Source organism: Tursiops truncatus, chromosome 13 (genome assembly GCF_011762595.2).
Source record: "Tursiops truncatus isolate mTurTru1 chromosome 13, mTurTru1.mat.Y, whole genome shotgun sequence".
NCBI classification, from domain to species: domain Eukaryota; kingdom Metazoa; phylum Chordata; class Mammalia; order Artiodactyla; family Delphinidae; genus Tursiops; species Tursiops truncatus.
Genome location: NC_047046.1, coordinates 6,195,127 through 6,222,994, shown reverse-complemented (window position 1 = coordinate 6,222,994; position 27,868 = coordinate 6,195,127). Strand labels below are relative to the sequence as shown.

The 27,868-nt window shown below is 42.7% G+C and overlaps 1 protein-coding gene across 8 annotated transcripts in view; it reads left to right on the top strand.

The window, feature by feature from the left end:
• DNAH10 (dynein axonemal heavy chain 10) overlaps nucleotides 1-27,868 on the top strand; it is a 148,167-nt gene that overhangs the window by 31,131 nt on the left and 89,168 nt on the right. For 7 of the 8 annotated variants that reach the window (XM_033836737.2, XM_073789938.1, XM_033836733.2 and 4 more), the window contains 14 exons: nucleotides 866-1,036; nucleotides 2,755-2,931; nucleotides 3,745-3,870; nucleotides 4,750-4,922; nucleotides 5,519-5,670; nucleotides 11,793-11,957; nucleotides 12,882-13,089; nucleotides 16,059-16,215; nucleotides 19,276-19,752; nucleotides 19,852-20,010; nucleotides 22,911-23,027; nucleotides 23,111-23,213; nucleotides 24,027-24,205; nucleotides 26,617-26,828. In XM_033836737.2, coding sequence (XP_033692628.1) covers nucleotides 866-1,036; nucleotides 2,755-2,931; nucleotides 3,745-3,870; nucleotides 4,750-4,922; nucleotides 5,519-5,670; nucleotides 11,793-11,957; nucleotides 12,882-13,089; nucleotides 16,059-16,215; nucleotides 19,276-19,752; nucleotides 19,852-20,010; nucleotides 22,911-23,027; nucleotides 23,111-23,213; nucleotides 24,027-24,205; nucleotides 26,617-26,828 — 2,576 coding nt within the window. The remainder of the gene's footprint in view (nucleotides 1-865; nucleotides 1,037-2,754; nucleotides 2,932-3,744; nucleotides 3,871-4,749; nucleotides 4,923-5,518; nucleotides 5,671-11,792; nucleotides 11,958-12,881; nucleotides 13,090-16,058; nucleotides 16,216-19,275; nucleotides 19,753-19,851; nucleotides 20,011-22,910; nucleotides 23,028-23,110; nucleotides 23,214-24,026; nucleotides 24,206-26,616; nucleotides 26,829-27,868) is intronic. The other variant, XM_033836736.2, reaches the window with a different exon arrangement.

The window sequence follows — 27,868 nt, the reverse complement described above, 5'->3', positions numbered from 1 at the left end:
TTCTTTATCGGTTTCTAGTTTCCAGTGTTATTAGAAGTCAGATATCACTCTGATTTAATTTTTCTAGAATTAACCTTCCACTCTGCATAGGGTGGGCTGGGGATGGAGATATAGAGTATGTGTACTGAGTGGCCTGGCTGTGTGGGGTGGAGAAGGGATCCTCTGTTTGCCCCTCCCCTTCCTGGTGCCTGGTGCCTTCCAATGCTCAGCCTCCCAGAGGTTTCCATGGGACAAACAGGTGCCCCCCGCCTCCCCCACCCATTGCCAGTGTTAGGTAGTAATTCTCTGCCTTCTGTAAAGTTAGTTACTCTCCTTCCAAAAATTCCTGAACTATCTCCTCTCTCGTTTCTTTGTCTATATGAGTTAATACTTTAAAGATTCCCTTTTCTATCATTTTGAACTAGTGGAGGAGAGAGAGCAGAAAACCAATGCAGCCGGTCTGCCATTTTTTTCTTTTAATATTTATTTATTTAGGTTACGCTGGGTCTTAGTTGTGGCATGGGGGATCTTCACTGCGGCATGCGGACTTCTTAGTTGTGGCATGCATGCTTCTTAGTTGTGGCATGTGAACCCTTAGTTGCGGCATGCAAACTCCTGGCTGTGGCATGCATGCGGGATCCAGTTCCCCGACCAGGGATCGAACCTGGGCCCGATGCATTGGGAGCACGGAGTCTCACCCACTGGACCACCAGGGAAGCCCCCAGTCTGCCATTTTTAACTAGATCTCAGCTTCCACCAAAGCACAATGGAAATCCTTCTCAAGGCACTGATTTGGTATTTTGTGAGGTAATTTGTTATTTTTGCGGGGTAATTACAGGGTCATAAGGGTTTTTTTCTGGGCTTTTTTTGTTTGTTTGCTTGGCAGGTTATTGAGAAAGAAGCAAAAAATTTTATTGACGAATCTTTTAAGACTCTTCGATCAGCTGAAGCAGCATTTGACATGCTTTTAAAATTTAAGCATATTCGTTCACGGGAGGCCATTAATCGACAAATGATGAGGAAATTTAATGATATTCTTGCACAGTACTGTAAAGAGGTAACTGAAAAATCTATGGCTGCTGTAGCAGTAAAAATACACTTGGCAAAATGTAAACAGTTGGATCACACTGTTGTCTTTCTCATCTAAATTCAGAGAAACTGTACTTTTCCCAAATAAGCATGTCGTATAACCGAAACGAAGTGGGTTTGTTTGTTTAGTGGAGAAATTCAGTAAGAATTTATGAAGTACAATATTGTATGCCTCACGTTGTGATGGACCCTGAGTGAGTTAGTCATAGGCATAATCACAGTAACAACAGTGTAGTAGTCACAGCTACCCATGTGTGAAGGTCACGGGTGTATTCACATACACATTCCTGTTGTAAGGACCCTTGTTATACAATGGACCCACCCAGATAATCCGGGATAATCTTATTTTAAGGTCAGCTGACTGGCCACCTTAACTCCGTCTGCTACCTAATTCCTCTTTGTCAGGAATGGATCAGGACCGTTAATGGGGCAGGTATCGTTTTGCCTCTGACACCTAATTACTCACATAAGAGTGCGAAATACTTATTTTAAAATGCAAGCCCAGACCATATGATCCAGCAATCCCATTTTGTGTATATACCCAAAAGAATTGAAAGCAGAGTCTCGAAGAGATATTTGATTATCAATGTTCGTAGCAGCACTATTCACAACGGCAAAAAGCTGGACATCACCCAAGGGTCCATCGATAGATGAATGGGTAAACAAAATGTGGTCTATCCCTACAATGGAATATTATACAGCTTTAAAAAGGAAGGAAATTCTGCCATATGCTACACCATGGATGAACCTTGAGGGCTTTGTGTTAATTGAAAGAAGCCAATCATAAAAAGACAAATACTCTATGATTCTACTTATATGAGGTACTTAGAGCAAAGTCATAGAGACAGAAAGTAGAAAGGTTGTTCCTAGGGGCTGAGGGAGGGAGGAATGGGGAGTTACTGTGTTTAATGTGTACCCAGAGTTTCAGGTTTACAAGATGAAAGAAGTTGTGGAGGTGGATGATGGCGCTGCATGCACGACAACATGAACGTAGTTAATTCCACGGAAATGTCCACTGAAAAATGGTTAGGATGACACATTTTATGTCATGCATATTGTACCACAATTTAAAAAATATTACGTGATAGATAATTATAAAACCTCAGTGGCACCTGCACATACACACACACACACACACACACACACACACACACAATGCAGGTCTGGCCACCAATCATGTCTAGAACAGATTTCAGAATTTCCAATAGGTTGGTCAAATGATTGTACACAGTCTATAAGTATAAGGCAGTTTGGATCATTGCATGTTTTTTTTTTTTTTTTTTGGTACACGGGCCTCTCACCGTTGTGGCCTCTCCCCTTGCGGAGCACAGGCTCCGGACACGCAGGCCCAGCGGCCATGGTTCACGGGCCCAGCCGCTCCGCGGCATGTGGGATCTTCCCCGACCGGGGCACGAACCCGTGTTCCCTGCATCGGCAGGTGAACTCTCAACCACTGCGCCACCAGGGAAGCCCGGATCATTGCATGTTTTAAACCAAACAAAAAAATTCCTACAGAGTATAGGAAAACGTAGTAAATAATAAGTAGTAAAAACCCTATTCTGTACCTCAGACTATTTCTTGACGTTCCATGTTCATTTCTTTAAAGATACAAATCTCAAGTTCAATCTTTTCTTGGCTCACAGACTGATGCTTATCACTTACAGAATACGTTTGATTGCTTTGCAGATTGACATTGTTAACAAAATCTTTGTTCAGAACCTTGACAACCCACCGCTGTATAAGAATCACCCGCCCGTAGCAGGTGCCATCTACTGGGAACGGTCCCTGTTCTTCCGGATTAAGCACACCATCCTCAGATTTCAAGAAGTAGAGGAGATCTTGGACAGTGATAGAGGACGAGAAGTATGCTGCTTCTGCTGGAAATGTCCCCTTTTGTATTTCATGGTTCGGTTCTAGATGGGCGGCCTCCCTGGGCGCTGATCCTTCAGTCCAGGTGGCTGCCGGCATGGAGTGGGCTACGCAGAGTTGCCTGCGTAAAAACAGCTCCATTTCAAATCCATGTCTGCAATTTAGAAGGTCTTTTCTGTGGTCCCTGGGGACCACATCTCCATACCTACCTGTGACATCTTCCAGGTGGCAGTCACATGACCTCCCCTTGACCTTGATCTTCAGCCTCTCCAGAGGGTGACCAGCAACTTTCCGATAATACTCTCCCTCCCCCACCCATGCATTTTTGTCTGTTATATCACAGGGGGTGGGAAACCTTTTCTTTAATGGTCCAGAGAGTAAGTATTTTAGGCATTTGAGGGTCGGATGGCCCCTGTTGCAACTACTCAACTCTGCCTTTGTAGCAAGAAAGTGACCATCGATAACACGTAAACAAACAGGTGTGACTGTGTTCCAATAAAACATCACTATGGACGCTGAAATTTGAATTTCGTATGCTTGTTACACGTCATGAAGCACTGTTGTTCTTTTTGAGTTCCTTCATTCTTAGCTCCTGGGCTGCAGCAAACCCACGGGCTGAGGTCTGTGAGCCCAGTTAATCAGCCTAGATTTCAAGCCCTACCATGGCAGACCACCCCTCCAACGTTTGTGCAAATCTGCCTGCTTTCTTTTGCAAAATGTGTTAACTCATAATTTTTTTTTTTAAAGAGAGACAAAAAAAATGTTATTTTCAATGACAAAATGACCGTTGCCTGACTTCTTTGGTAGGTAAAGCAAAAATATCTGGAAGTGGGTAGGACAATGAAAGGCTACGAAGATGAAAAGTATAAGCAGTGGAAAGAGACGACAGAACAGGTCCTGCCGACTCTCATGAGGAAGAGTCTGCTCGCTAAGGTGTGTCTTTCTAGATCCGCGTCCTAGATTCCCGGGCGGCCTCGTAATGTGGTGGTGACTACTATTTCCTTGAGATCTGATGTGTTGACTCTCATGAAGTTGCGAGGTATTTCCAAAATCAAAGGCACAGAAGGGCAGAGGCTGACCCGGGAGAAGAAGAGAGGCAGAAAGAGAATAGATGGAGGAAGCAAAATGTCACCGTCAGGGAACACGCTGGGGTTAGGCAGCCCTCCTGACTCCTTGGGCAGGTGGCTTAACTCTGAGCTCCAGTGACCCAGTTTGTAAAATGAGTTGGATCAGAAAGATGCAAAGTATTAGTTGAACCGTATATGAAACAGCTGACAGTTAATCATTTTTAACCTACAGGAAAATGTCACTTCCCATGATTCAGCCGCATCTTTAGCACAGGGTCCGGCACATAGCAATTGCTCAGTAAATAAACACTAGCTAGGAGGTTCAAGGGAAGACCTGGGCCTGGCGGTTTTCGGTCTTCGGTACTAAAAGGAGTGAAGAGGCCAGGTAGGGCCTGTCAGGAACTGGACACCTTGTGTCCTATTCAAAAGGGGCAGCTGCTACCCAGCTTCAGTCTGTTCTTTGCCATTTATCATCAGCTTTTCCAATTTTTCAAGGGAAACCAGATCTCTGGATTTTTACCTTCCGTTGCCCAAATTTCGGACGTGGGTGACTAAATCGAATTCTTTAAAAACTCTGTTCACCAAACAAAATATGAATTCTAGCTAGTTCTGGCCAGCTCCCCAGTCTGTCAGGGCAGGCCATTGATCTTTTTCAAATTCACGTTTAACTTGGGTTGCGTTGATCTGATTGCTTCTTGGACCGCCCTTCCCACGATGTTTTGTAAAAACACCGTCTCTCCCACAGACTTCTGCTGCTGGTGATGAAGCCCAGAACTCTGACAGGGGGGTTGGTTTTGCAATCAACTTTTCACCTGCTCTCAGGGAGATTATTAATGAAGCAAAGTACCTGGAACAGCTGGGGTTCCCTGTCCCGGAATTAGCAAAGAGTGTTGCCCTCCAGGAAGACAAATTTCTTAGGTAAGAAGATTCTTCTCTTAAATCAACAGTAAACATTTTTTGTCTTGGGACCCCTTTGCGCTCTTCAAAATTATTGAAAACACGCCCCCTACCCATGCCAGAGCTTTCATTTTTGTGGATTTTATAACCGCCAATATTTGCCAATTAGAAATAAAAACTAAGAAATGTTTAAAATATGTGTTTATTCATTCATCTAAAAATAACAACGATAAATCTATTTCATGTTAACCTAAATAACATTTTCACTTTTTCATTTTTTAAATTAATTTTTACTGGGATATAGTTGATTTACAGTGTTGTGTTAGTTTCAGGGGTACAGCAAAGTGAATCAGTTCCACATATACATATATCCACTCTTCTTTAGATTCTTTTCCCATGTAGGTCATTACAGAGTATTGAGTAGAGTTCCCTGTAAGTAACATTTTTAAATAAAAAGTAACCAATATTTTCCAAAAAGAAAGTTAGTGGGAAGAGTGGCATTCTTTAAAATTTTTAGTCTGGTTAATGGTCTTTTGTATCCTACCTGTAAGGTTATTAATCTTTTTATGAGCTCCATTGTATTTTTCTCACGTCAGTGACTTTCCTGTAATGTGCAGGTACACGGATGGGATACAACGTATGTTGGATCATTATCACGTGCTCATTGGAACCTTAAATGAGGCAGAGGCTTTTCTCCTTGACGACCGTTCCCAGGAATTAGTAAGAGTGTTTAGGTCTGGATATAAGAGGTTAAACTGGAACTCACTAGGTAATATAATTCATCTATCTATTGCCTTTTAGACTTTGGGATATAAAAAATCATTCTTTTAGATTGTCTTAGTTGAATTATAATTTTTCTATATATGTAGATATGGTTAACAAATACGTTTTCAGCATCAGTAAAGTACACTTTGTGGAACATGGAATCCATCTCAAGGCTTTAGTTAGGGGTGAAGGTGAGTAGACAGGGTGCCGTTTTGACATTCGACTGACCCAGAGCTTTCTCCTCCAAAAATAAAGTGACTTTTACTTTTTTCCCTTAAAACTGAAATTTTTAAAAAAAAAATTAATTAATTAATTTATTTTTGGCTGCATTGGGTCTTCGTTGCTGCACGCAGGCGTTCTCTAGTTGCAGCGAGCGGGGGCTACTCTTCATCGCAGTGCGCGGGCTTCTCACTGCGGTGGCTTCTCTTGTTGCAGAGCACGGGCTCTAGGTGCACGGGCTTAAGTAGTTGTGGCACGCGGGCTCAGTAGTTGTGGCTCGCGGGCTCTAGAGCGCAGGCTCAGCAGTTGTGGCACATGGGCTTAGTTGCTCCACGGCATGTGGGATCTTCCCAGGCCAGCGCTTGAACCCGTGTCCCTTGCATTGGCAGGCGGATTCTTAACCACTGAGCCACCAGGGAAGCCCTAAAATTGAAATTTTAATTTCGAGATAATTACAGAGTCACACGCAGTTGCAAGAATTAATACAGACAGATCCTGGGTACCCTTTGCCTGGTTTTCCGCCAACAGCAACTTCTGCAAAACTGTAGTGCAAACCACAGCCCAGATTTTTACATCGATATAGTCAAGACCCAGAACATTTCCACACCACAGTGATTCCTCATGTCGCCCTTTTAAAGTCACACCCACTTCCCTCCTATCCCCATCCTCTACTGAACCCCTGGCAGCCACTAATCTGTTTCCTGTTTCTATAATTTTGTCATTTTAAGAGTGTTACATAAAATATTATATGACCCTTTTGGTGTTGGCTTTTCTCACCCAGCACAATTCTCTGGAGATTTTTCCAAGTTCTTGCCTGTTTCAACAGTTTGTTCTTTTTTATCAGTGAATAAAAAACAGTATGGTATCAATGTTTGTTTCACCATTCACCTAGATATCCTAGAGAATATATAGGTTGTTTCCAGGTTTAACTATTATGAATATACATTTGTGCTGTAGAATCACTTGTGTACAGGGTTTTATGTGAACATGAGTCTTCATTTCTCTGGGATAAATGCCCAGGGTTGTATGGTACTTGTGTGTTTAGTCTTTTTTATTTTTTAATTAAAAAAAACTGAAGAATAGTTGATGTACAATGTTATATAAGTTATATATACAGTATAGTATACAGTATAGTGATTCACAATTTTTAAATGTTATACTCCATTTATAGTTATTATAAAATATTGGCTGTGTTCTCTGTGTTGTAGAATATATCCTTGTAGCTTATTTTATACATAATAGTTGGTACCTCTTGATCCCCTACCTATATTGCCCCTCCCCATTTCCCTATCCCTCTGGTAACTACTAGGTTGTTCTCTATATCTGTGAGTCTGCTTCTTTTTTGTTATATTCATTAGTTGTTTGTTTAGTCTTTTTTTTTTTTAATGTCATAGTGTTGTCCAGAGTGGCTGTACCATTTTACATTCTCACCAGCAATATTCATTTCACTGTCTCTAGATCTTGGCTAGCCTTTGGTATTGTCACTATTTTTAAAAATTTAGCCATCTGATAGCTGTGTAATGATAGCTCATTGTGGTTTTGATTTGCATTTTTCTGTAATGGCTAATGATGTGTTTGTTTGCCTTTATATATCCTCTCTGGTGTAATGTCTTTTTTTTGTTCTTTTGCCCATTTTCTAATTGTATCACTTGCTTTTTTACTGTTGATCTTTGAGAGTTCTTTATATATTGTAGATACTAGTCCTTTATTGGATATGTGGTTTGGAAATACTTTCTCCCACTCTGTAGCTTGTCTTTTCATTCTCCTAATAGCATCTTTTGCAGAGCTATTTTGATGAAGTCCTATTTATCAGTTTTTCCTTTTATGGATCATGATTTTGGTGTCAAGTTTAGGGACTCTTTGCCTAGCCCTAGATCCCAAAAGTTTTCTATTTTTTCTAAATATTTTATAATTTTATGTTTTACAGTTAAGACTGTGATCAATCTTGATTTTTTTTTTTTTTTTGGTACAAAGTGAGAGACTTAAGTTGCAATTCATTTCTTTTTCCAACTGTTGTAGCATTGTTTGTTGGAAAGGCTAACTTTTTCCATTAAATCACTTTTACACCTTTGTCAAAAACTAGTTGAGTGTATTTGTATGGGTCCATTTCTGGGTTCTCTATTCTGTTCCATTGATCTATGTGTCTGTCCCTCTGCGAATATCACAGAGCCTTGAAGCCTTAATTATTGTGGCTAGAGAGTAAGTCTTAAAATTGGGTAGACTGGTAACCACTGATCTTTTTATTGTCTCTATATTTTGCCTTTTCCAGAATGTCATATAATTAGAATCATACAGTGTGCAGCCTTTTCAGATTGGCTTCTTTCACTTAGCAATAAAATTTAAGTTTCCTCTGTATAATTGTGCATTTCTTTTTATTACCAAATAATATTCCATTGTGTGGCTGTACTGTAGTTTATCTGTTCACCTGTTGAAGAACATCTTGGTTGCTTCCACATTTTGGCAATATGAATAAAGCAAAAAATGTTCATGTGCAGGTTTTTGTGTAGTGATTTCTTTTCTTTGTTCTTCTTTTTTTGTTTGTTTTAAAATTACAGATTCAGTTTCCTTAATAGTTATAGGACTATTCAAGTGATTATTTCCTATTGGGTGAGTTGTGTAGCTTGTGCTTTTCAAAGAAGTGGTGCATTTCATCTAAGTTGTCAGATTTATTTTGCAGAGTTGTTCTTGTTGCTCCCTTATTATCTTTTTAAAGACTGTACATCTTTAGTGATCCCTCCTGTTTAATTCTGGATATGGTTAATTTGTGTCTTCTCTTTCTTTCTTTTCAGTCCTGCTAGAGACTAGTCAGTTTTACTGGAGCTCTTTGTTTCATTGATTTTATCTGTTGTTTTTCTGTGTTTAATTTTACTGATTTCTGCTTATCTTTATTATTTCCTTCTGCTTGCTTTGGATTTATCTTACTCTTCTTTTTCAAGGTTCTTGAGGTGGGAACTTAGATCATTGATTTGAGATCTTTCCTCTTTTCTAATGTATGCATTTGGTGCTATTAATTTCCCTGTCAGCACTGCTTTAGCTGTGTCCCACAGATTCTGATAATTGTATTTTAATTTTTATTCAATTAAGTGTATTTGAAAAATTTCCCTTGAGACTTCCTCCATGACTCAGGGATTATTTAAAAGTGTGTTGCTTAGTTTCAGAGTGTTTGGAGATTTCCCCTGTTATCTTTCTGTCATTGTTTTGTATTGAGTCTGCTGTGGTTGGAGAACATACTCAGTATAATTTCAATTCTTTTAAATTTGTTGAGGTTTGTTTTACAGCTCAGGATATAGTCTATCTTGTTTTATGTTCTGTGGCCACTTGAAAAGAATATGTATTCTACTTTGCTGAGTAGAACGTTCTATAAATGTTGATTAACCTTGTTGGTTCATGATGTTGTTGAGTTTTTCTATATCCTTGTTGATATTCTGTCTAGTTGTTCTGTCAACTACTGAGAGAGGAATGTTGACATGTCCAATTATAATCATGGATTTACGTATTTCTTTTTTCAGGTCTATCATTTTTTACTTCACATATTTTACAATTCTGTTGTTTTGATGCATACAAGTTTAGGATTGCTATGTCTTCTTATGAATTAAACCCTTTAATCATTATATAATATTCAACTCTCTCTGATAATTTTCTTTGTTCTAAAGTCTTCTTTACCTAATATTAATATATCCATTCTGGTTTTCCTTTGATTAATGTTTGCACAGTATATGTTTTTCCATCCTTTACTTTCAACTTGCTGATAGAATTGTATTTGAAATGAGTTTTTTGTAGACAGCATATAGTTGGGTCATGTTTTTAACCTGCTCTGTCTTGGTGCATTTAGACCATTTGCATTTCATGTAATTATTGGTTTGTTAGGGCTTAAGTCTGTCAGTCTTTTTGTTTTCTGCTTGTTCTTTTTGTTTCTCTGTTTTTCTTTTACTTGCCTTTCCATGGGCCACTTGAACACTTTCTCGAATTCCATTTTGATTTATCTGTAGTGTTCTTACAGCATTTTTTTAGTGGTTGCTCTAGGTTACATATACATAACATTACAGTTTACTGGTTTGAGTGAAATATAGAAATCTATAGAATTTTACCAGTTTGAGTGAAGTATAGAAACCTTAACTCCCCTTACCCTCTCCCACTTATGGTATAATTATCTAAATATTTCTTCTAAATACATTTTGGACCACAACAGACAGTGTTATAATTTTTGCTGCAACCATCAAACCTAAGTTAGGAAGCTCAAGAAGAGAAGGAAAAAGCTATTGTATTTTCCTCTATTTTTACCTACTGTGCTCGTTCTTCCTCCCTGATGTTCCCAGGGTCTTTCTCTCACTGGGTCCTTTCTGTTTACAGAACTCCCTGTGGCCATCCTTACACCCTATGCTGTAGCAGCATAGGTCTGCTGGTGACGTAATCGCCTAGTTTCCCTTCTGAGAATATCTTGATTTCCCCTTTGTTACTGTCAGGTGGAAGTAGAAATCCAGGTTCCCTAGTCAGCCTTCACTGACAGTCGAGGGGAAGGTCCACCTAACTGCTGGGAGGGGTGGGGGTCCCAGCCCCCCTGCAGTCTCCACTGACACTGTGGGGTGGCAGGGGGCGGTGCTCGTGGCTGGACCGTGGAGGTGAAAGTCCCATCTACCTCCATGGCCTCCTCTGATGCCAGCACGGCAGGCATAAGGGGACAGGGGTTTGGGGCACCTCATTATAACATTCTGAGGGTGGAAGTCTAGGCCCCCTCCACCTGGCCCTTCTGGCATGGGTGAGGGCAGGGTCACATTTTTATCTGTGGTGTTTGTCTGGAGCAGAGCAGTTATTGTCTAAAATTTTGTCTTGCTAGGGTGTCCCTCTCCTGATCCTTTTGTCTTGCTAGGGTGTCCCTCTCCTGGTCCAGAGAAAACAGGATTTTCTTGAGGCCTTTTTTGGGTGCATGTGTGTCTGTACCCATGGGCACTTATGGGTCGCCGGCTCCTTCAGCTCCAGGTCTGGGATACAGATCCCAGGAAAAAGATCCCAGGGTCCTCATCACCACATCATTCCTCGGATCCTGGGGTCCCCGCTGGTTGGCTGTCTCTCCCCCTTTCAGCGTCTTATATTTGTTTTATGGCTAATGTGCAGGGTTCTTAGTTGTATTTAGCAGGAGTAATAAGGAAAAGTACATACTTCTTCTTCCTTTACTTTTAAAAATAAACAAGGCATTTATGCTATTTTTTTTCCATCTTCCTCTTTCCCTTCCGTTGCTCCAAATCTTCTCCCCGTTTTTCGTTGTCATTTCCTTTTCTCCCCTTCCTCCCTTCTCCTTTGTACAGAGAACATGTGTGTTTGGACTGTGGCTTCCAGCGTGAAACCTCTGGATTAAAAGTCCAGCTTCTACCCATGTGACTCAACTTCTCGGAGGCTCCGTTTCCTCATCTCTAAAATTGGCATAATCTTAGTACCCAATTCATAGGGCTGTTGTAAGGATTCGATCATGTAATCGACGTCACATGCTTAGGCCACCGCCCAACTGATCATAAGTGCTTAACTTGGGTTTACTATTCACATTCTTGCTGTTTACTTTTCTAAGCAACAGGCCAGAGGGTTGCCTGACTGTAGGCAGGGTTGCATGTAGTGGAGGGTTTGTGTTGCCATGGCAACGAGAAGGCATGAGGGTTGTACCTCCTCTTTCTCCCCACCGCGCTTCAGATACGATGATGCTAAAAAGCAAACAGAAGAAATGTATCGTTTGCTTGATCCTGAGCACCAGCCCTTATTCCAGTCCCCAGGGACCACGTGGATCTTTGTCACCTCAAAAACCCAAGGGGATGGAAGGAGCACGATCCTTCCTGTGAAGGGATGTTGGCGGGAGGGATATGGAAAGGAAGAGTTGAAAGCCAGCTATCTTTCTTTTGTTCTTTGTCTTTTTCTCCAAAGGTATTGCTGACTACATAACTCGGTGCAAACAGGCCGTTGGGAAATTTGAGTCCCTCATCCACCAGATTCATAAGAATGCAGATGACATTTCTTCCAGACTTACCTTAATAGAATCCATAAATCTCTTTAAGTATCCAGCACCTAAAAGTGAGGAAGAACTCCCAGGTAGATCTGACTTCTTGTTTCTTTGATTATGGAAGGAATGGAAAAGCCTCTTGGGTATGATTGTGTGCACACACACACACACACACACACACACACACACCCCGAGTTTATTCCACATATGGAATAAAAACATGCCTCCTAATCTCAGGCATTTACTTGAAAAGATCATGGGTAATTCTTAGTTTTTGCCGTGTTTTATGTATTGCTTACATAGTTTTACAAATTCCTAAGTCTATGAAAATCAGTAGTACTTTTGCCAATAACTTTGTAACAGTACGGTGAACTGTGTTTTATGGGCTCACATTTACTTGCTCAAACAGGGTATTTTAAGCTGTCTTGGACTAATCACCAAGGAGTTCAGGATTAGTTAACAAGCAATTTAAGACAAGCAAGATTGCCCAAAGGCAAAGCATGCACAAGTGGCATTCATTCCCATGTTGTCATGTATTTTTTGCTTTGGATGTGTCTCGCTTCGGGTGGTGTTGATTTATTTTCTGCTTTTGATCAAGATTGGAGGCTGCTTTCATATTTGCAAGATATACAGCTAATGTTTGGGTTGCTTCTTGAGTAATGTCCCTTCCCGTGTTTGTGAAGAGCTGTAACAGGTGTCTTCCACTGCAGGCATGCAGTCCATTAGTCTTGGACTAATCACCAAGGAGTTCAGGATTAGTTAACAAGCAATTTAAGACAAGCAAGATTGCCCAAAGGCAAAGCATGCACAAGTGGCATTCATTCCCATGTTGTCATGTATTTTTTGCTTTGGATGTGTCTCGCTTCGGGTGGTGTTGATTTATTTTCTGCTTTTGATCAAGATTGGAGGCTGCTTTCATATTTGCAAGATATACAGCTAATGTTTGGGTTGCTTCTTGAGTAATGTCCCTTCCCGTGTTTGTGAAGAGCTGTAACAGGTGTCTTCCACTGCAGGCATGAAGGAATTCTTTGAGCACATTGAACAAGAAAGGGCCAAAGATGTGGACCACATGGTCAGGTGGTATCTTGCCATTGGGCCTCTACTGACCAGAGTCGAGGGGCTGGTTATCCACACCAACACGGGCAAGGCCCCCAGGCTGGCCTCCTACTACGAATACTGGGAAAACAGAATTTACGAGGTCTTGACAAAGCTCATCCTGAAGTAAGTTAATGTTCATATTGCATGTTTTTGGTTTTTTTTTTTGCGGTACGCGGGCCTCTCAGTGTTGTGGCCTCTCCCGTTGCGGAGCACAGGCTCCGGACGTGCAGGCTCAGCAGCCATGGCTCACGGGCCCAGCTGCTCTGCGGCATGTGGGATCCTCCTGGACCGGGGCACGAACCCGTGTCCCCTGCATTGGCAGGCGTACTCTCAACCACTGCGCCACCAGGGAAGCCCAGCAGGAGGGTTCTTAACCACTGCACCACCAGGGACGTCCCAACAAATAACCTTTAAAAGATAATAATATGAAATTCTGGTGAATAAGAGGTTCATTATGGGCAGAATTGTAATTTGTGGTGATACTATAGTACAAAGTGTCATATTGGCTCATCTTCTTGTTAGGTCCCTCAACATCCAGAAAAGGAAATTATCCCTCTCCCCACTGTCTGAAAGACATACACATGTCTGTGTTCAACTGGCAACAGAGAATTGCTGTCACTCAGTATTTAACAAAATCCCAGATGACGCCTTCACTTACACTGAGAGAGGCTGATTTGAAGGATATATGATGCATGAACTCTTCCCGAAGGTCTAAAGTAACCCCTGGCCAGAATGGGCATCACGTATGTGTAGAATGCTTATTGTGTGTGCTAGCCTCAGACACATGGAGGCTGTCCCTTCCCTCCTGGAGCTCCACAGCTCTGCAGCTCAGACTGGCCGAGAGCTAAGTGCCTGGACTTCACATTGGCTTAGGGTCCTTCTAAAAAACTGGCCTATGAAATTCATCACTGTTGCTATTACCTCCATATTGACAAGGGTGGTGTTCATTTTATCATATGTTTTCTTTTTTTTTAATAAATTTATCTATTTTTATTTTTGGCTGTTTTGGGTCTTTGTTGCTGCGCACAGGCTTTCTCTAGTTGCATTGAGCAGGGGCTACTCTTCGTTGTGGTACACAGGCTTCTCATTGTGATGGCTTCTTTTGTTGCGGAGCATGGGCTCTAGGCGCGCAGGCTTCAGTAGTTGTGGCACGTGGGCTCAGTAGTTGTGGCTCACGGGCTTAAGAGTGCAGGCTCAGTAGTTGTGGCACACAGGCCTAGTTGCACTGTGGCATGTGGGATCTTCCCGGCCCAGGGCTCAAACCTGTGTCCCTTGCATTGGCAGGCAGATTCTTAACCACTGAGTCACCAGGGAAGTCCCGTATGTTTTTTTTATGAAGAACCCCAGGAGAAGTTTCTCTAATTTCCCTTCTGATCTTAGCCTCCTGAGAAAATATATTTCCTCTTCTCTTTCCTCTTTCATTTTCTGTTGTTTTTAAAAAACTTCTTCATTATGATTTTAAAATTTTTGTTATTATTATTATTCAATTTAAAAAATTAAAAAAAATTGTTTTGTCTGCGCCACACAGCATGCAAGATCTTAGTTCCCTGACCAGGGCTCGAACCCATGTCCCCTACATTGGCAGGTGGATTCTTAACTGTTGCACCACCAGGGGAGTACCCTGGATACAGTTTGACAAACTTCACTTCATTGATCCTTTAAATAAATCTGTTTTCTACATATTTCATTTGCTTTTTAATGTTGCTTCTAACTTTGACTCTTAAAGCAGCCCCTTAGGAGTTCCTGGGCGGTCGAGTGGTTAGGACTCCACGCTTTCACTGGCAAGGGCCCCGGTTCGATCCCTGGTTGGGGAACTAAGATCCCACAAGCCACCTGGCACAGCCGAAAAAAAAAAACAGCAGCCCCTCGTACAGGGCTACCTCCTGAGTTTTCTCTTTCTAATACACTACGTTTTCCCTTGATCCATTCATCCATTTACCCATCAGTCCATCTATTCACTCATTCATTCATTCCAAGGTTTATTAGAGCCTGGACTGGACCAGGCACTGGACCAGATAAAGCCCCTCTTTTTCTGGAGCTTCTCCATCCTCACAGGAGAGAGATGCAAGACTCAAGGAAATAAATATTCTCTGTGAAAGAAATAAAGCAGAATAATGTTCCAGGGAGAGACTGGAAGGGCTGTTGTGATTGGGTGGTCAAGAAAGGCCATGGAGAGGCCATGCTGTAGCGGAGCCCTGAAGCTAAGGAGCAAAGCTGGAAGGGGAGGAGCTTCCTGGGGGAAGACAAAGGCCAGTGTACAGACCTGGAGGCCATGTGGGAGGAACAGAAGGAAGGAATAAAGAGAGTGAAGGGAGTGCGTAGGAGAGGAAGCTGAGCAGGCAGGGACCAGATCGTGAAGAGCCTGGAAGCAGCTTGCATTTATTCTCAGAGAGAGAAGAGTTGCATGGTTTTTTTTGGTTTTGTTTTTTTTTTTTTGCGGTACACGGGCCTCTCACTGTTGTGGCCTCTCCCGTTGCGGAGCACAGGCTCCGGACGTGCAGGCTCAGCGGCCATGGCTCACGGGCCCAGCTGCTCCGCGGCATGTGGGATCTTCCCGGACCGGGACATGAACCCGTGTCCCCTGCATCGGCAGGCGGACTCTCAACCACTGTGCCACCAGGGAAACCCGAGTTGCATGTTTTATACACTCTCTCTGGCTGTAGGAATCACTGAATTGGGGATGGGGGGAAGAGGAAGACTGGTTTGCAGGCTAATGAAGTGTCCATCCCTGTGTTGTCCCTGATTTAATCCTGGAAAGGACAGAGTCTGGTGGGCCAGGCGGAGTGGGGACATGAGTGTTCATTTTTCCTGAACCAGAGTCAAACAGCTTTTTGGAGTTACCATTACTAAGTATCTTCCAACTAATAGGTATTCTAACTTCCCCAAAGTAGAAATGAGCTATTTGTAAAATTTGGGCCATAAAAAGGGTACATAATGAAACTCATCCCACACTGTCCATTACAGCCGTAGAATGTGTTATTCCTTGTCGCAGGCTTTTTATAGGTGGCGGCTGGGACTCTAGCCATTTTCACCCGCTGTCGGATATCTTTCACGCTGCTGAGTACTGACTCTGTTTTATTAACCCCTCCTAGGAATTTGCAGTCTTTTAATTCTTTAATCCTTGGAAACGTCCCTTTGTTCCAAATGGAAACCATTTTGACAGCACCCGAGATCATCCTGCACCCCAGCGCAAGCGAGATTGACAAGATGTGCGTCCACTGTGTCCGAAGTTGTGTGGAGGTGACCAAGGTAGGATCGGAACTGTGTGTTGTTTCCTGGTTGACCCCTTGTCACAGAGGGCTGGGCCTGCCAGCTGCGGACAGCAGGGGACCCAGGAGGTCAAGAACACAGGCTCCACCCAGTCCTTTGTCCAGACCGCTTTAGTCTCTTCCTGGCTCCTCCTCTGTAAATCTCTGAAGTTTGGGGGTGTCCCAAGGCTTGATGCCGGCTCCCTTTCACCTCTCTATCTTCTTTGTGCATCCTCACGACCGGTCCCGTGGCCGTTATTACCAACCCTATGGAGGCAAGCCCACCACATTTCCATCTCCAACCCAGAATTCTCTACTACACAACACATGTTTCTAGTCGCCGACCGGCCGTCTCCCCTTGAACCTTAGACCTGGCGAGTACAAGATGGAATTCTTGGCTTTCCAACGTGCAGCCTGGTCCTGCCCCCATTTTCCCTACTTCAGGCAACGGCGCCAACATCCACCCGAGGGGTTGAGTCAAAACCCTGGGAGCCATCCTTGATCCCTCTTTTCTCCCGTCCACCCATATCCAGCCCGTCGGTAAGTCTGGTTGACTCGCTCCCCCAAACACGCCTCTGATCTCCCCGCTTCTCTCCTTTTCCACGTTACCAGTCCATCCCAAGTTCATCGTCCCTCACTTGAACTATTGCAGTAATGTTTCCACAGGTGGTCAGGATTATCCTTTAAAAACGTGAATCGTTTCATGTCATCCGTGTATAAAAGCCCCCGATGACTTCACGTTGCACTTAGAACATAATCCAAACTCCTCATTCTGGTCTATGAGCCCCTCTGCAATCTAGCACCTGCCTACCTTTCTGATCAGCTCCTACCTGTTCACACCCCCCTGTGCCCCAGCCTCATGCACCTCCAGCAGGTAACACCACTTCCTCCTTGAAATAGTGGCACCCCTGTTCCCTCTGCCTGGAACCTTCTGCTCCCAGACCTTGACCTGCTGGCCCCTTCTGGTCCTTCTCTGTTACATCACCCTACTCCGTCTTCTTCCTAGCCCATATTACTATCTGACCTTTTCTTATTTATTTACTTGCTCGTTCATGCTTTGACTAGCTCATGCCACTAGAATGCAAGTTCCACAACACCATGAACTTTGTGTGTCTGTTCACTCTGGAGCCCCTAGAACCTCGCACAGCGCCTAGCACATAATTGGCACTCAGTCAGTGCTTGTCAAATGACTGTCAGTTGGCAAATAACCCAAAGTTTACGTCTTACCAACATTGGGAAAATAGGGCCATCTTTGTGCATAAGAGATGTCACACCCCCTCAAGACGCTAATATCGTTCTTTTCACTTGGTTTGTTCAGAAAGTCAAACATATCTCAGGCATTTAAAAAAAATTTTTTTTAATTAATTAATTTTTGGCTGCATTGGGTCTTCGTTGCTGTGCATGGACTTTTCTCTAATTGCGGCGAGCAGGGGCTACTCTTCATTGCGGTGTGTGGGCTTCTCATTGCGGTGGCTTCTCTTGTTGAGGAACACGGCCTCTAGGCGCGCGGGCTTCCCTAGTTGTGGCACGTGGGCTCAGTAGATGTGGCTCGCGGGCTCTAGAGCTCAGGCTCAGTAGTTGTGGCGCACGGGCTTTGTTGTTCTGTGGCATGTGGGATCTTCCCAGACCAGGGCTCGAACCCATGTCCCCTGCATTGGCAGGCAGATTCTTAACCACTGCGCCACCAGGGAAGCCCTCAGGCATGTTTTTTAGCATAAAACTAAGTGTAGATATTACAAATAGGGAATTTCATTTCACTATACTTGGAAATTAATGAATAAATTGCACATGTTTTATAATCTATGCAAATAGGTCATTTATTAAACCTCGGTCATATACATTCTCTTAACTTTTAGGTGTTACATTACCAAGTCTTTGAACAGGAAAACAAAACAATCTCCAAGGGATAAATAAATAGGAGAGACTCTTTGTGAAACATTATGGATGTTAATCCTAGTTTTTCTTGCCAATTTATTCCCACCCCTGCCATAGATGGGCTTGAGGCTTTGTGGTGAAGACTGTTATTTTATCTTCATAAATGCTTTCTTTTATTTATTTTTATTATATTTTTATCAGTGCTTTGTTTTAAATGAAAAGAATTTTTACCTGTCCTCTTGGAAAGTGTTGGAAATGCCTTTCATTAACAAACATCTCTGCAGATAAACACTTACGGCGAAGGTGACTTAAGTTGGCCTGACTGCACTGTTTGAGCTTCAGGGTTCATATTTCATGACTGAAAACAATGAGCAAAAGTTTTAAACTAGGACTGAATTACCTCATCTATTAAGTGGAAATGATAATACGATCCATGTTCTAGAGTGGGTTGGGAGAATTAAATGGCATGTGTTAAGAGCACTTAACACAGTACTTGGCAATTAGCTCTAAATAAACGTTAGCTATCAGTTTTGGTATTAGTGTTACAGTGAGCAGTAGAATTAGTAATTGTTGTTATTCCCATTCTACAGGTGGCCAGACTACGGTTCAGAGGTGTTATGTATAACCACCCATGGTTTGCTTGAAAGAAGAGGGGCTCTTGACTGTACAGCAGGGAGACGTCCAATGACAGATTTGTGCTGGGACACTGGAAACTAATGTGGTTTTATACACCCAAACTTGGCTGTGCTCAAGCACATGTCTGATGATTGGCTGGCTGTTGCCTGGGGAGCCTCGGTTCTCCTGGGGCTCCATCATCACGTAGGCTAGCTGAAGCTCGTGCCTCTGGTGGCTGCAAGGTTTCAAGAGCATGAGAGTAGAAGCTGCTCGGCTACTTGAGCCCCGGGCTTGGACCTTGCATAATGCCACTTCCCCTGTCTGTTGGTCAAGTCACAGGCTAGCCCAGAGTGGGAAAATAGGTACTCCCAATAGACCATTTTGTCAACAGACAGAATCTCTTGATGGAAGGAACAAAGGATTGTGGTGATTTTTTGCAACCTAGCACAGCTTATCAATAATAAAGTGAGATCCCTTACTAGCAAGACTTATTACTGAACATGATATGTACATAGGAAGCAAAATAGATACTGAAGGACTGTCTTTTTTCCCCCAATTCTTATTTTGCCAGAATTTTGTTCGCTGGATGAATGGCAGCTGCATAGAATGCCCCCCTCAGAAGGGAGAGGAAGAAGAACTTGTTACAATCAACTTTTACAATGATATTTCTCAGAACCCTCAGATAATTGAGCAGGCCGTTATGATCCCCCAGAACATCCACAGGATTCTGATCAATCTTATGAAGTACCTGCAGAAATGGAAGCGGTACCGACCGCTCTGGAAACTGGACAAAGCCATCGTGATGGAGAAGTTTGCTGCCAAGAAGCCCCCTTGTGTTGCCTATGATGAGAAGTTGCAGTTCTATTCCAGGATCGCCTCTGAAGTGATGCATCACCCCTTGATCAAGGATGAGCACTGCATCCGCCTTCAGCTTGGACCTCTGGCGAACACCGTACAGGAAAATGCCAAGTCCTGGGTGGTTTCACTTGGGAAGCTCCTTAATGAGTCAGCCAGAGAGGAGCTCCATAATCTGCACGAAGAGATAGAGGTAGTAGGGCCCCGGGTTTCATGATCTTCTGGGCTTCATTCAGTGCTATATTTTTTTCCTCTATGCTTATTCAGTGTCACTTTGAACTCTCTTTTATAGTTCCTGACCAAAAACCTGAAGAAGAGCCCCAGTACCCTTGAAGATCTCAAGTTTGTCCTTGGAACAATCGCAGAAATTAAAAGTAAATCTTTAGTGATGGAACTAAGATACCGGGATGTCCAGGAGAGGTACCGCACCATGGCGATGTACAGTCTCTCTGTAAGTGAACTCTTTCCTTTTCTCCCTTCCTTCATTCCTTCCTTCCTTCCTTCCTTCCTTCCTTCCTTCCTTCCTTCCTTCCTTCCTCCCTCCCTCCCTCCCTCCCTCCCTCTCTTCCTTCCTTCCTTTGTGTGTTTTTGTTTTTATTTATTTATTTTTAAATTTTTTTGGCTGCACTGTGCGGCATGTGGGATCTTAGTTCCCTGACCAGGGATCGAACCTGTGCTCCCTGCAGTGGAAGCGTGTAGTCCCAACCACTGGACTGCCAGGGAAGTTCCTATTTTATTTATTTATTTATTTTGCGGTACGCGGGCCTCTCACTGTTGTGGCCTCTCCCGTTGCGGAGCACAGGCTCCGGACGCGCAGGCTCAGCGGCCATGGTTCACGGGCCCAGCCGCTCCGCGGCATGTGGAATCTTCCCGGACCGGGCACGAACCCGTGTCCCCTGCATCGGCAGGCGGACTCTCAACCACTGCGCTGCCAGGGAAGCCCTATTTTATTTTTTAAAAATACAACATGATTATATTTCAATACACAACCAAAATGCAAAACACCATATTAAATTGATGGCAGTAAAATATGGTATTTCATTTGTATTGCATGACAAATGGTTAACATCCTTAGTCATAAATGAGTTCTTACAAACCAGTAACAAAGACACTGATATACCAAGGGAAATGAAAAAAAAAATGGAAGAAAATGAAATAACACAAGTGACTAGTAAGGATTAAGCATCTATGAAGATGACTGAGCTGAACAATAACAGAAGAAAAGCCATTTCTTTGTAATATCATATTACCAAAGATTAAAAATCTAACATTTATACAGTTTCAGGAAACAGACCCACATAAACACTGGGGGACAAGATTGATGAGGTCCCATCTATATATTAATAGTAGGGGAAATCTAGTTTGAACTCAAACTATAAATTTTGGATAGCCTTAGTCCTAGCAGTTCCAATTCACTGGAATTATTTCAATAAATTAGTTGGATAAATTTACAGTTTATATATAAACCATGTTTACTACATAGAAAATTTGTAGTATATAGACCCACCAAAAATGACTTGCATATTAATTTTTTTCTCAATACACCCAAAAGGATATGCACAAAATTTCTTTAATAGTTGTTTTTATTTTATTTTAAGCGAACTCTTTTCTGAAGCTTTTTATGGTTGGGTTGAATTCTAAGGCCCTTTTCAGAAAGACTTCTCAAATATACAATAAAGTCAATTGTTTATGACTTTAAGTAATAAAATTTAAATGTAAAGCATGGTTATTTAGAATAATGACAACTTAGAGATTATTTCTCGATCTTGCATGGATCAAATAGTGTTTTTTGTCGACTGGTCTGTAACTGCACACTATTTTGGTTTTTCCCTCTTTCTTTCTTTTTTTTTTTTTTTTTTTTGCGGTACGCGGGCCTCTCAGTGTTGTGGCCTCTCCCATTGCGGAGCACAGGCTCTGGAAGCGCAGGCTCAGCGGCCATGGCTCACGGGCCCAGCCGCTCTGCGGCATGTGGGATCTTCCCGGACCGGGGCACGCACCCGTGTCCCCTGCATCGGCAGGCGGACTCTCAACCACTGCGCCGCCAGGGAAGCCCCTCTTTTTTTAATGTTAATTTTCTTTTATAAATAAATGGCTGTTGCAAAAATGATAAGGGGGAAGAAGAGAGATAAGACGATAAAAGAAACTGGTAGAAGATAATAATTCAATTGTCTTTATTTAGGGTTGTTAAATGTGTGTTTCAAAGACCTTTAGAAAGTCTGTGGATGAGTTTGAGGGTATCTGGGATCTCCTTGAAATTGTATGCAAAATTTTGCGTGCTCTGCATCACATAATACCTAGAAAAGAATCCACTGGAAAAACAAAGTAGAAGGGAGAAACAAAGAGCTGTTATAAGCCTGAATTTGCATAAAATTTGTATTTCAGAATTTACACTGCTTGAGTGCTTTAATCACCTTCACTGAGCATTAGCCTTGGCTGAAAGCTAGAGATCCTCTCATCAGAAAATGCACAGTAGTGGCGATCATTTTGTAGTGTATAGAAATAACGAATCCCTATGTTGTGCACCTGGAATTAACATAGTATTGTCAATTATACTTCAATAAAAAATAATAAAAATGAAAAAAGAGAAACTTTTCCTTAAAAACTATCTGTTTACCCTGAGATACAGTTTATATAACAAGGGCAGGTTATTTACCCTGTAATTACATGTTTTCAGAATAATAAATTAGTTCTCTAGCATCCTCCAAAGGTAAAAAGAAAAATGCACAGTATGCAAAATTTATATTTTTATAATTAAAATAAAGCCAAAATTTTCAGTTCTGTCTTTTGTTTTCTTTATCAAGTAACATTATTTAGAATTCTATGTCTTAGAACTCCATTACTGTCTGCTTATACTGTCTGTGTATCTCTTGGTTTCCTTCAAGTCATTTGTATCCTTATTGTCCTGTTATTTCTGATTGAGTTCTGGACATCATATATGACAAATTGTAGGGAGAATTGGAGGCTCCAGATGATGTTATGTTTCATCATGGGAGATTTAGTTTTGCTTATGACAACACAGCTGGGTGTGTTAACAGGTCAAGATAACCTTATTTTAATCAGAGATGAGGTTGATTTGAAGCTCGGTTTTACTTTATGAAGGGTTTTTCTCTTTAGGTTATTTCTCTCTCTTTCTGCCTATGTCATCTATCTCTTTTAAAAAATTATTTTCTCCTGATTTTATTTTTATTATAAATATCTAATTGGTATAATTCAACCAGCATTTGTTCAAATGACCTAGCCTGCCATTACGCAGAAGCGGAAGTCCTGGAAAGCAGAAGCTTTGACCGGAAATTTCATTTCCAAACTGCTGATCATTTATTGTTTGTTCAATTTTTTTTTTTTTTTTTTTAGCCTTCCGATGCAGAGAAAGAACTGGTTGACAAGACTGAGAGCATGTGGTCAAATCTGTTTAATGATGCATTGAATGTGGAGCATAGTCTGGGAGGTATAAAGAGAACATTCACAGAGGTACCTTGAAACGCTTTACTTTCCGAGTAAAGATGTTGAAAAATATCCAGTGGGCTAAACTAACGCAACCCTGCTTTTCTCAGATCACTCGAGGTGAAATATTAAACTACAGACAGCAGATAGAGGGCTTTGCAAGACGTTTTTATCATGAAGGCCCTAGCTCTGTTGGTGAAGATCTTGATAGAGGTAAGGGTATTCACGTTGGTCTTACTGAGGCATTTGAATGTGTTTTGCTTAAGAATTTTATGGGAAGATGGGATGGAGCAGTGGTGTGTAACCTTGCCCGTACACTGGGTTCCTCTGGGGATCTCTAAAAACCACTTCTGCCTGGGCACCAGGTCCACAGAGTTGATTCCACTGGTCTGGGGAGTGGTCTGGACTTCAAGGTTTTTAAAGCTCCCGTGGGGATTCTAATCTGCAGACCAAGCTGAGACCACTTAGAGCGAGAACGCTCAGGAGACAGGGCTTTCTAACTGGGGGAGCTTGCACAAGTAACTGGCCCTCTGGTTTTAGTTAGAATGATGGCAAGATAAAGTCTGGTCATTCTAAGTTTGTCTTCCTGGTTGGCTTCTATGGGTGAGATGATAGTTTTGCATATTGTTCATGATTTCTTATTCAATTTTGTATACCTTAAAATTGTATGTATTCAAAACGAACTTATTTATAAAACAGAAACAGACTCACAGACTTCAAAAACAAACTTATGGTTACCGAAGGAGAAAGTTGGAGAGGGGAGGGATAAATTAGAAACTTGGGATTATACACACCACTATATATAAAATAGATAATCAAGGACCTACTGTATAGCACAGGGAACTCTACTCAATGCTCTGTAATAACCTACATGGGAAAAGAATCTGAAAAAGAATAGATACATGTATAACTGAATCACTTTGCTGTGCACTGAAACGAACACATTGTAAATCAACTGTACTCCAGTATGAAATAAAAATTAAATTAAAAAATTTGTATGCATTCATTTATCTGCTTATTTACTAGGAGTAGGCCTTTTAGCCACTTTTGAAAAAGAGCTGATGAGACACGAAAAGAACCGTCAGGAGCTGGCGAATGCTGAGAAGCTTTTTGATCTTCCAATTACGATGTACCCGGAGCTGCTAAAAGTGCAGAAGGAAATGAGCGGGCTGAAGGCCATTTACGAGCTCTATGAAGCACTAAAGGTAAGCGTCCACCCACAGACTGGGCCTCGCTGGAGGGAATGCAACTCAGCGGACTTTGAGGCCGCAATCGTACAGAGCCTGGGGCAGATTTCATAGAAACTCTCACTTTGGCTCTCGGGAGGAGGTCGTGGGGAGTGACTGCTAATGAATATGGGGTTTCCATTTGGGGTGTGGAGAGAGCTCTGGAACCTGATGGAGGTGAGGCTGCCCAACATTGTGAATGTCCTGGTTGCCACTGTACATGTTCCTGGCAGAAAGCAGGTCAGTGGTTGACTAGGGGTGGGGTGGAAGGAGAAGGGTGGGAGGGGGTGATTACAGAGATGCAGAAGGAGACCACCCAGGGTGATGGTGATGGATACGTTCCTTATCTCGACGGAGGTGATGGTCTCACGGTGTGCGCACATGTCAAAACTTACCCAACTGTACACTTGACATGTGTGGCTTATTGTACACCCGTGAACCCTCCATAAAGCTTAGGAAAAACAGAGAGAAAGAGAAGAGAGGCATGAGAAACGCCAAGTGTAGATGACTCCTCCAGTGAGTCTTGTTACGGAGGGAAGCAGGGAGATGAGGAGTGATGGGTGGAGGGGACGTGGGGTCGGGATACATTTCTTTTAAGGTGGGAGAAATTACAACGTGAGTTTGTGTACTGATAGGAGTGATCCAGTAAGGAGGGGACGCAGGTAATAGGAGGGAGAAGGGAGTCTTCATGTCTGGTGTCCTTGAGTAGGTGGGAAAGGGATGGGATCAAGAGGTGGCCTCAAGTAAGAGGCAGACTCATCGACCGTCATATGGGGAGGACAGAGCCTACGCACAGAGATGCTTCTAGCGGGAGATGTTGGATGTTCTGTTCTGATCGCGTCCGCTTCCCCAGGGTTGTACACAGCAAGGTCATCAGCAGAGGGGACCGTGGGTGGGGATGCTGGCTGGTTGAGGATGGTGGAGTGGGGGTGAAATGACCCTCTAGAAGAATGGGGAGCAAGAGGCCAAGGAGATGCAGGGTGACGGATGGTGCCCACACGGTCCTGGATTTCGACTGAGGCCGTGGGCAAGGTTGAGTTTTGAGCAATCGTGGTTGGCCGCCCGGGTGTAGGTGTTGGGTCCTGATAAACGTGGGGTTGTGGGCCTAACCATAGTTGTGGTTTTAACAAATGCGCCCAGTGGAGAGAGTGTCAGGCAAAGGCATGGAGGGTGGATGAAGGAAAGGCATTATGATAGTGACTGACTGGTTGTATATTTAGGGGTAGAAACTCCAAGAGGTACTTAATTTCATGATGATTTCTTTCTAATTTGTTTCTCATTAAATTTTTGCAAAAAGGAGGTAATGAATCATGGGAGTCATCTCAAAATAATCCAAAAAACAGTTGGAGCTTTTAATATCTTTCTAGAAGGCAAGAAAAGAAGAGAAACGAAAAAATGTAAATACATCATAGGTAGTGCCATCTACACTTTAAAGAATTATCATACACGAGACTTCCCTGGTGGTCCAGTGGTAAAGAATCCGCCTTCCAATGCAGGGGGCGTGGGTCGTATCCCTGGTTGGGGAACTAGGTTCCCACATGCCGCAGGGCAACTAAGCCCATGCGTCACGACTACTGAGCTCACGCACCTCAACTAGAGAGCCCGCGCGCCACAACTAGAGAGAGAAAAAACCCCGAGCACACAACTAGAGAGAAGCCTGCGCCCCGCAACGAAGAGCCCAAGCGCCTGTGCATCACAATGAAAGATCCCACATGCCTCAACAAAGATATCCCGCGCGCCGCAACTAAGACTCGACACAGCCAAAAAAAAAAAAATATCATACACGTATTTCATCAATTAACATAATTTCCTGTCAAATATATTTCATGACTCAAGCAACTCTGTCAAGCCTGGATGTCACAGGTTGCGAATGCCAGCTCTACAAGATGGTAAATTTTACACGAGATGGTACTGTTTACATTAAATCTCAGGGAGCTGGAATACAAAGTCTTTTCTTTATGATAACCAAGCAGGATTATCTAAATTGTAGGTATTTCGTAACCTTAGCTTCTTTTATCAGTAAAGGACAGCGCCTGAATGAAGTACATATTTAAGACCCAAGTGACTTCCTGATTTAAAAATACCTGTTTCTGACATCCTGCTTCTTCCTTTTCCCTGAAGGAAAGGAAGACATGTTTCTCTATCGTAAACATCCTCGGATACAGCATTATTTTTGTGAGGGCTTCAAAAAGTTGGAATGTTCTGTTTACGTTTTAGAGCCTTGGAATCGATCTTTCTTTTGCGGATTTGAGGTTGTTTTGGGGAGCTGGGTGATGATATTTGGAGAGAAGTGAGAATAACCAAGGGTTAAGAATGCGCTCTCCCGGTAGAGCCACCTTCGAGTTTCCAAAGGGGTCTTGTTGATGGGAGTATTTCTTGCCCGTTTCCAGGTTGCAAAGGAAGAATGGTCTCAGACACTCTGGGTCAACCTCAATGTTCAGTTTCTCCAGGAAGGAATTGAAGGTTTTCTCAAGTCCCTCAGAAAGCTGCCCCGGCAGGTCCGAAGTCTATCAGTGGCCTACCACCTGGAAGCAAAAATGAAGGCGTTCAAAGACTCGATTCCTTTGCTGCTCGACTTGAAGCACGAGGCTTTAAGAGACAGGTTTGTGGGAGGAGCTTGTACTTTAAAATATGTCTTTGCTTAGCTCTGATGCTGAAGGACGAGATTCCAACAGCAACGCAGGGCTAGAAATACGCAAGTCATATTTCTATAATATCGCTTCTATGTAAAGTTTCCATTAAATTATCAACCACAAGGATTCTCCTATATCAACTCCTGCACTAGACCTGGGACTAGAGAGAGAAAAAGCGGTAGATTCTCCTTTCTGACCATCTCTGTGCACAGCAAAAATCAGTGATTCTACGGTTACTGCTTGTATGCTGGGTTCCTGGCATTCTGCCGGTCCAGCGCCATGTTTAGCTGCCCTATTGCATTCATCCCATATACATGGGACCATAAAAGTGGGCAAATGTGACCCTTCAAAGGAGGCCAGATTGGGTCAAGAGCAGCGCTGCTTGGTGCTGTGTCTGTCCTGTTCCCCCTTCTTAACTTTATCACTCTGCGTTTTTTTTCACAGTGCTCGAAACAGTGTGCGGTTATTTAATTTATAGATTTGTTTTATCGGTCCCTGACTGTCTCCCCAAGTTGCGGTTATTTAATTTATAGATTTGTTTTATCGGTCCCTGACTGTCTCCCCAAGTCGCTGGCAGTGTTCCCCAGGGCAGGGGCCTTGCCTCTGAGTCACTCTGAACCCCCAGCAACCAGCCCACTGCCTGCACAGCGTTAGTGCTTGCTGAATGTTTATCCAATACACGAGTGCTCATAATTTGCACCAGGGTCTCAGACGGGCTGAGTGATCCAGGAGAGGTCGGGATCACCCGTCTAGAGACTGTGCAGAGGCAGTTACCAACAAACGAAAAGTTGTGTATCTTCTTAGGTGGTAGTGAAGACTAGCCATCTAAGAAAATATCTTCTAGATGTTGTTTCCTGGGTTTAATTCCGGCAGCCAGTGGGATCTTGGAAAACTTTGGACAGATAATTCCAGTGATGTCCTCTTATTTCCAAATTCCATTACAAGAAGTGTTTATAATGGAATTTTATCCTGGGGTTAAAGAGGGAATAATTGAATCCATCACTAAAGT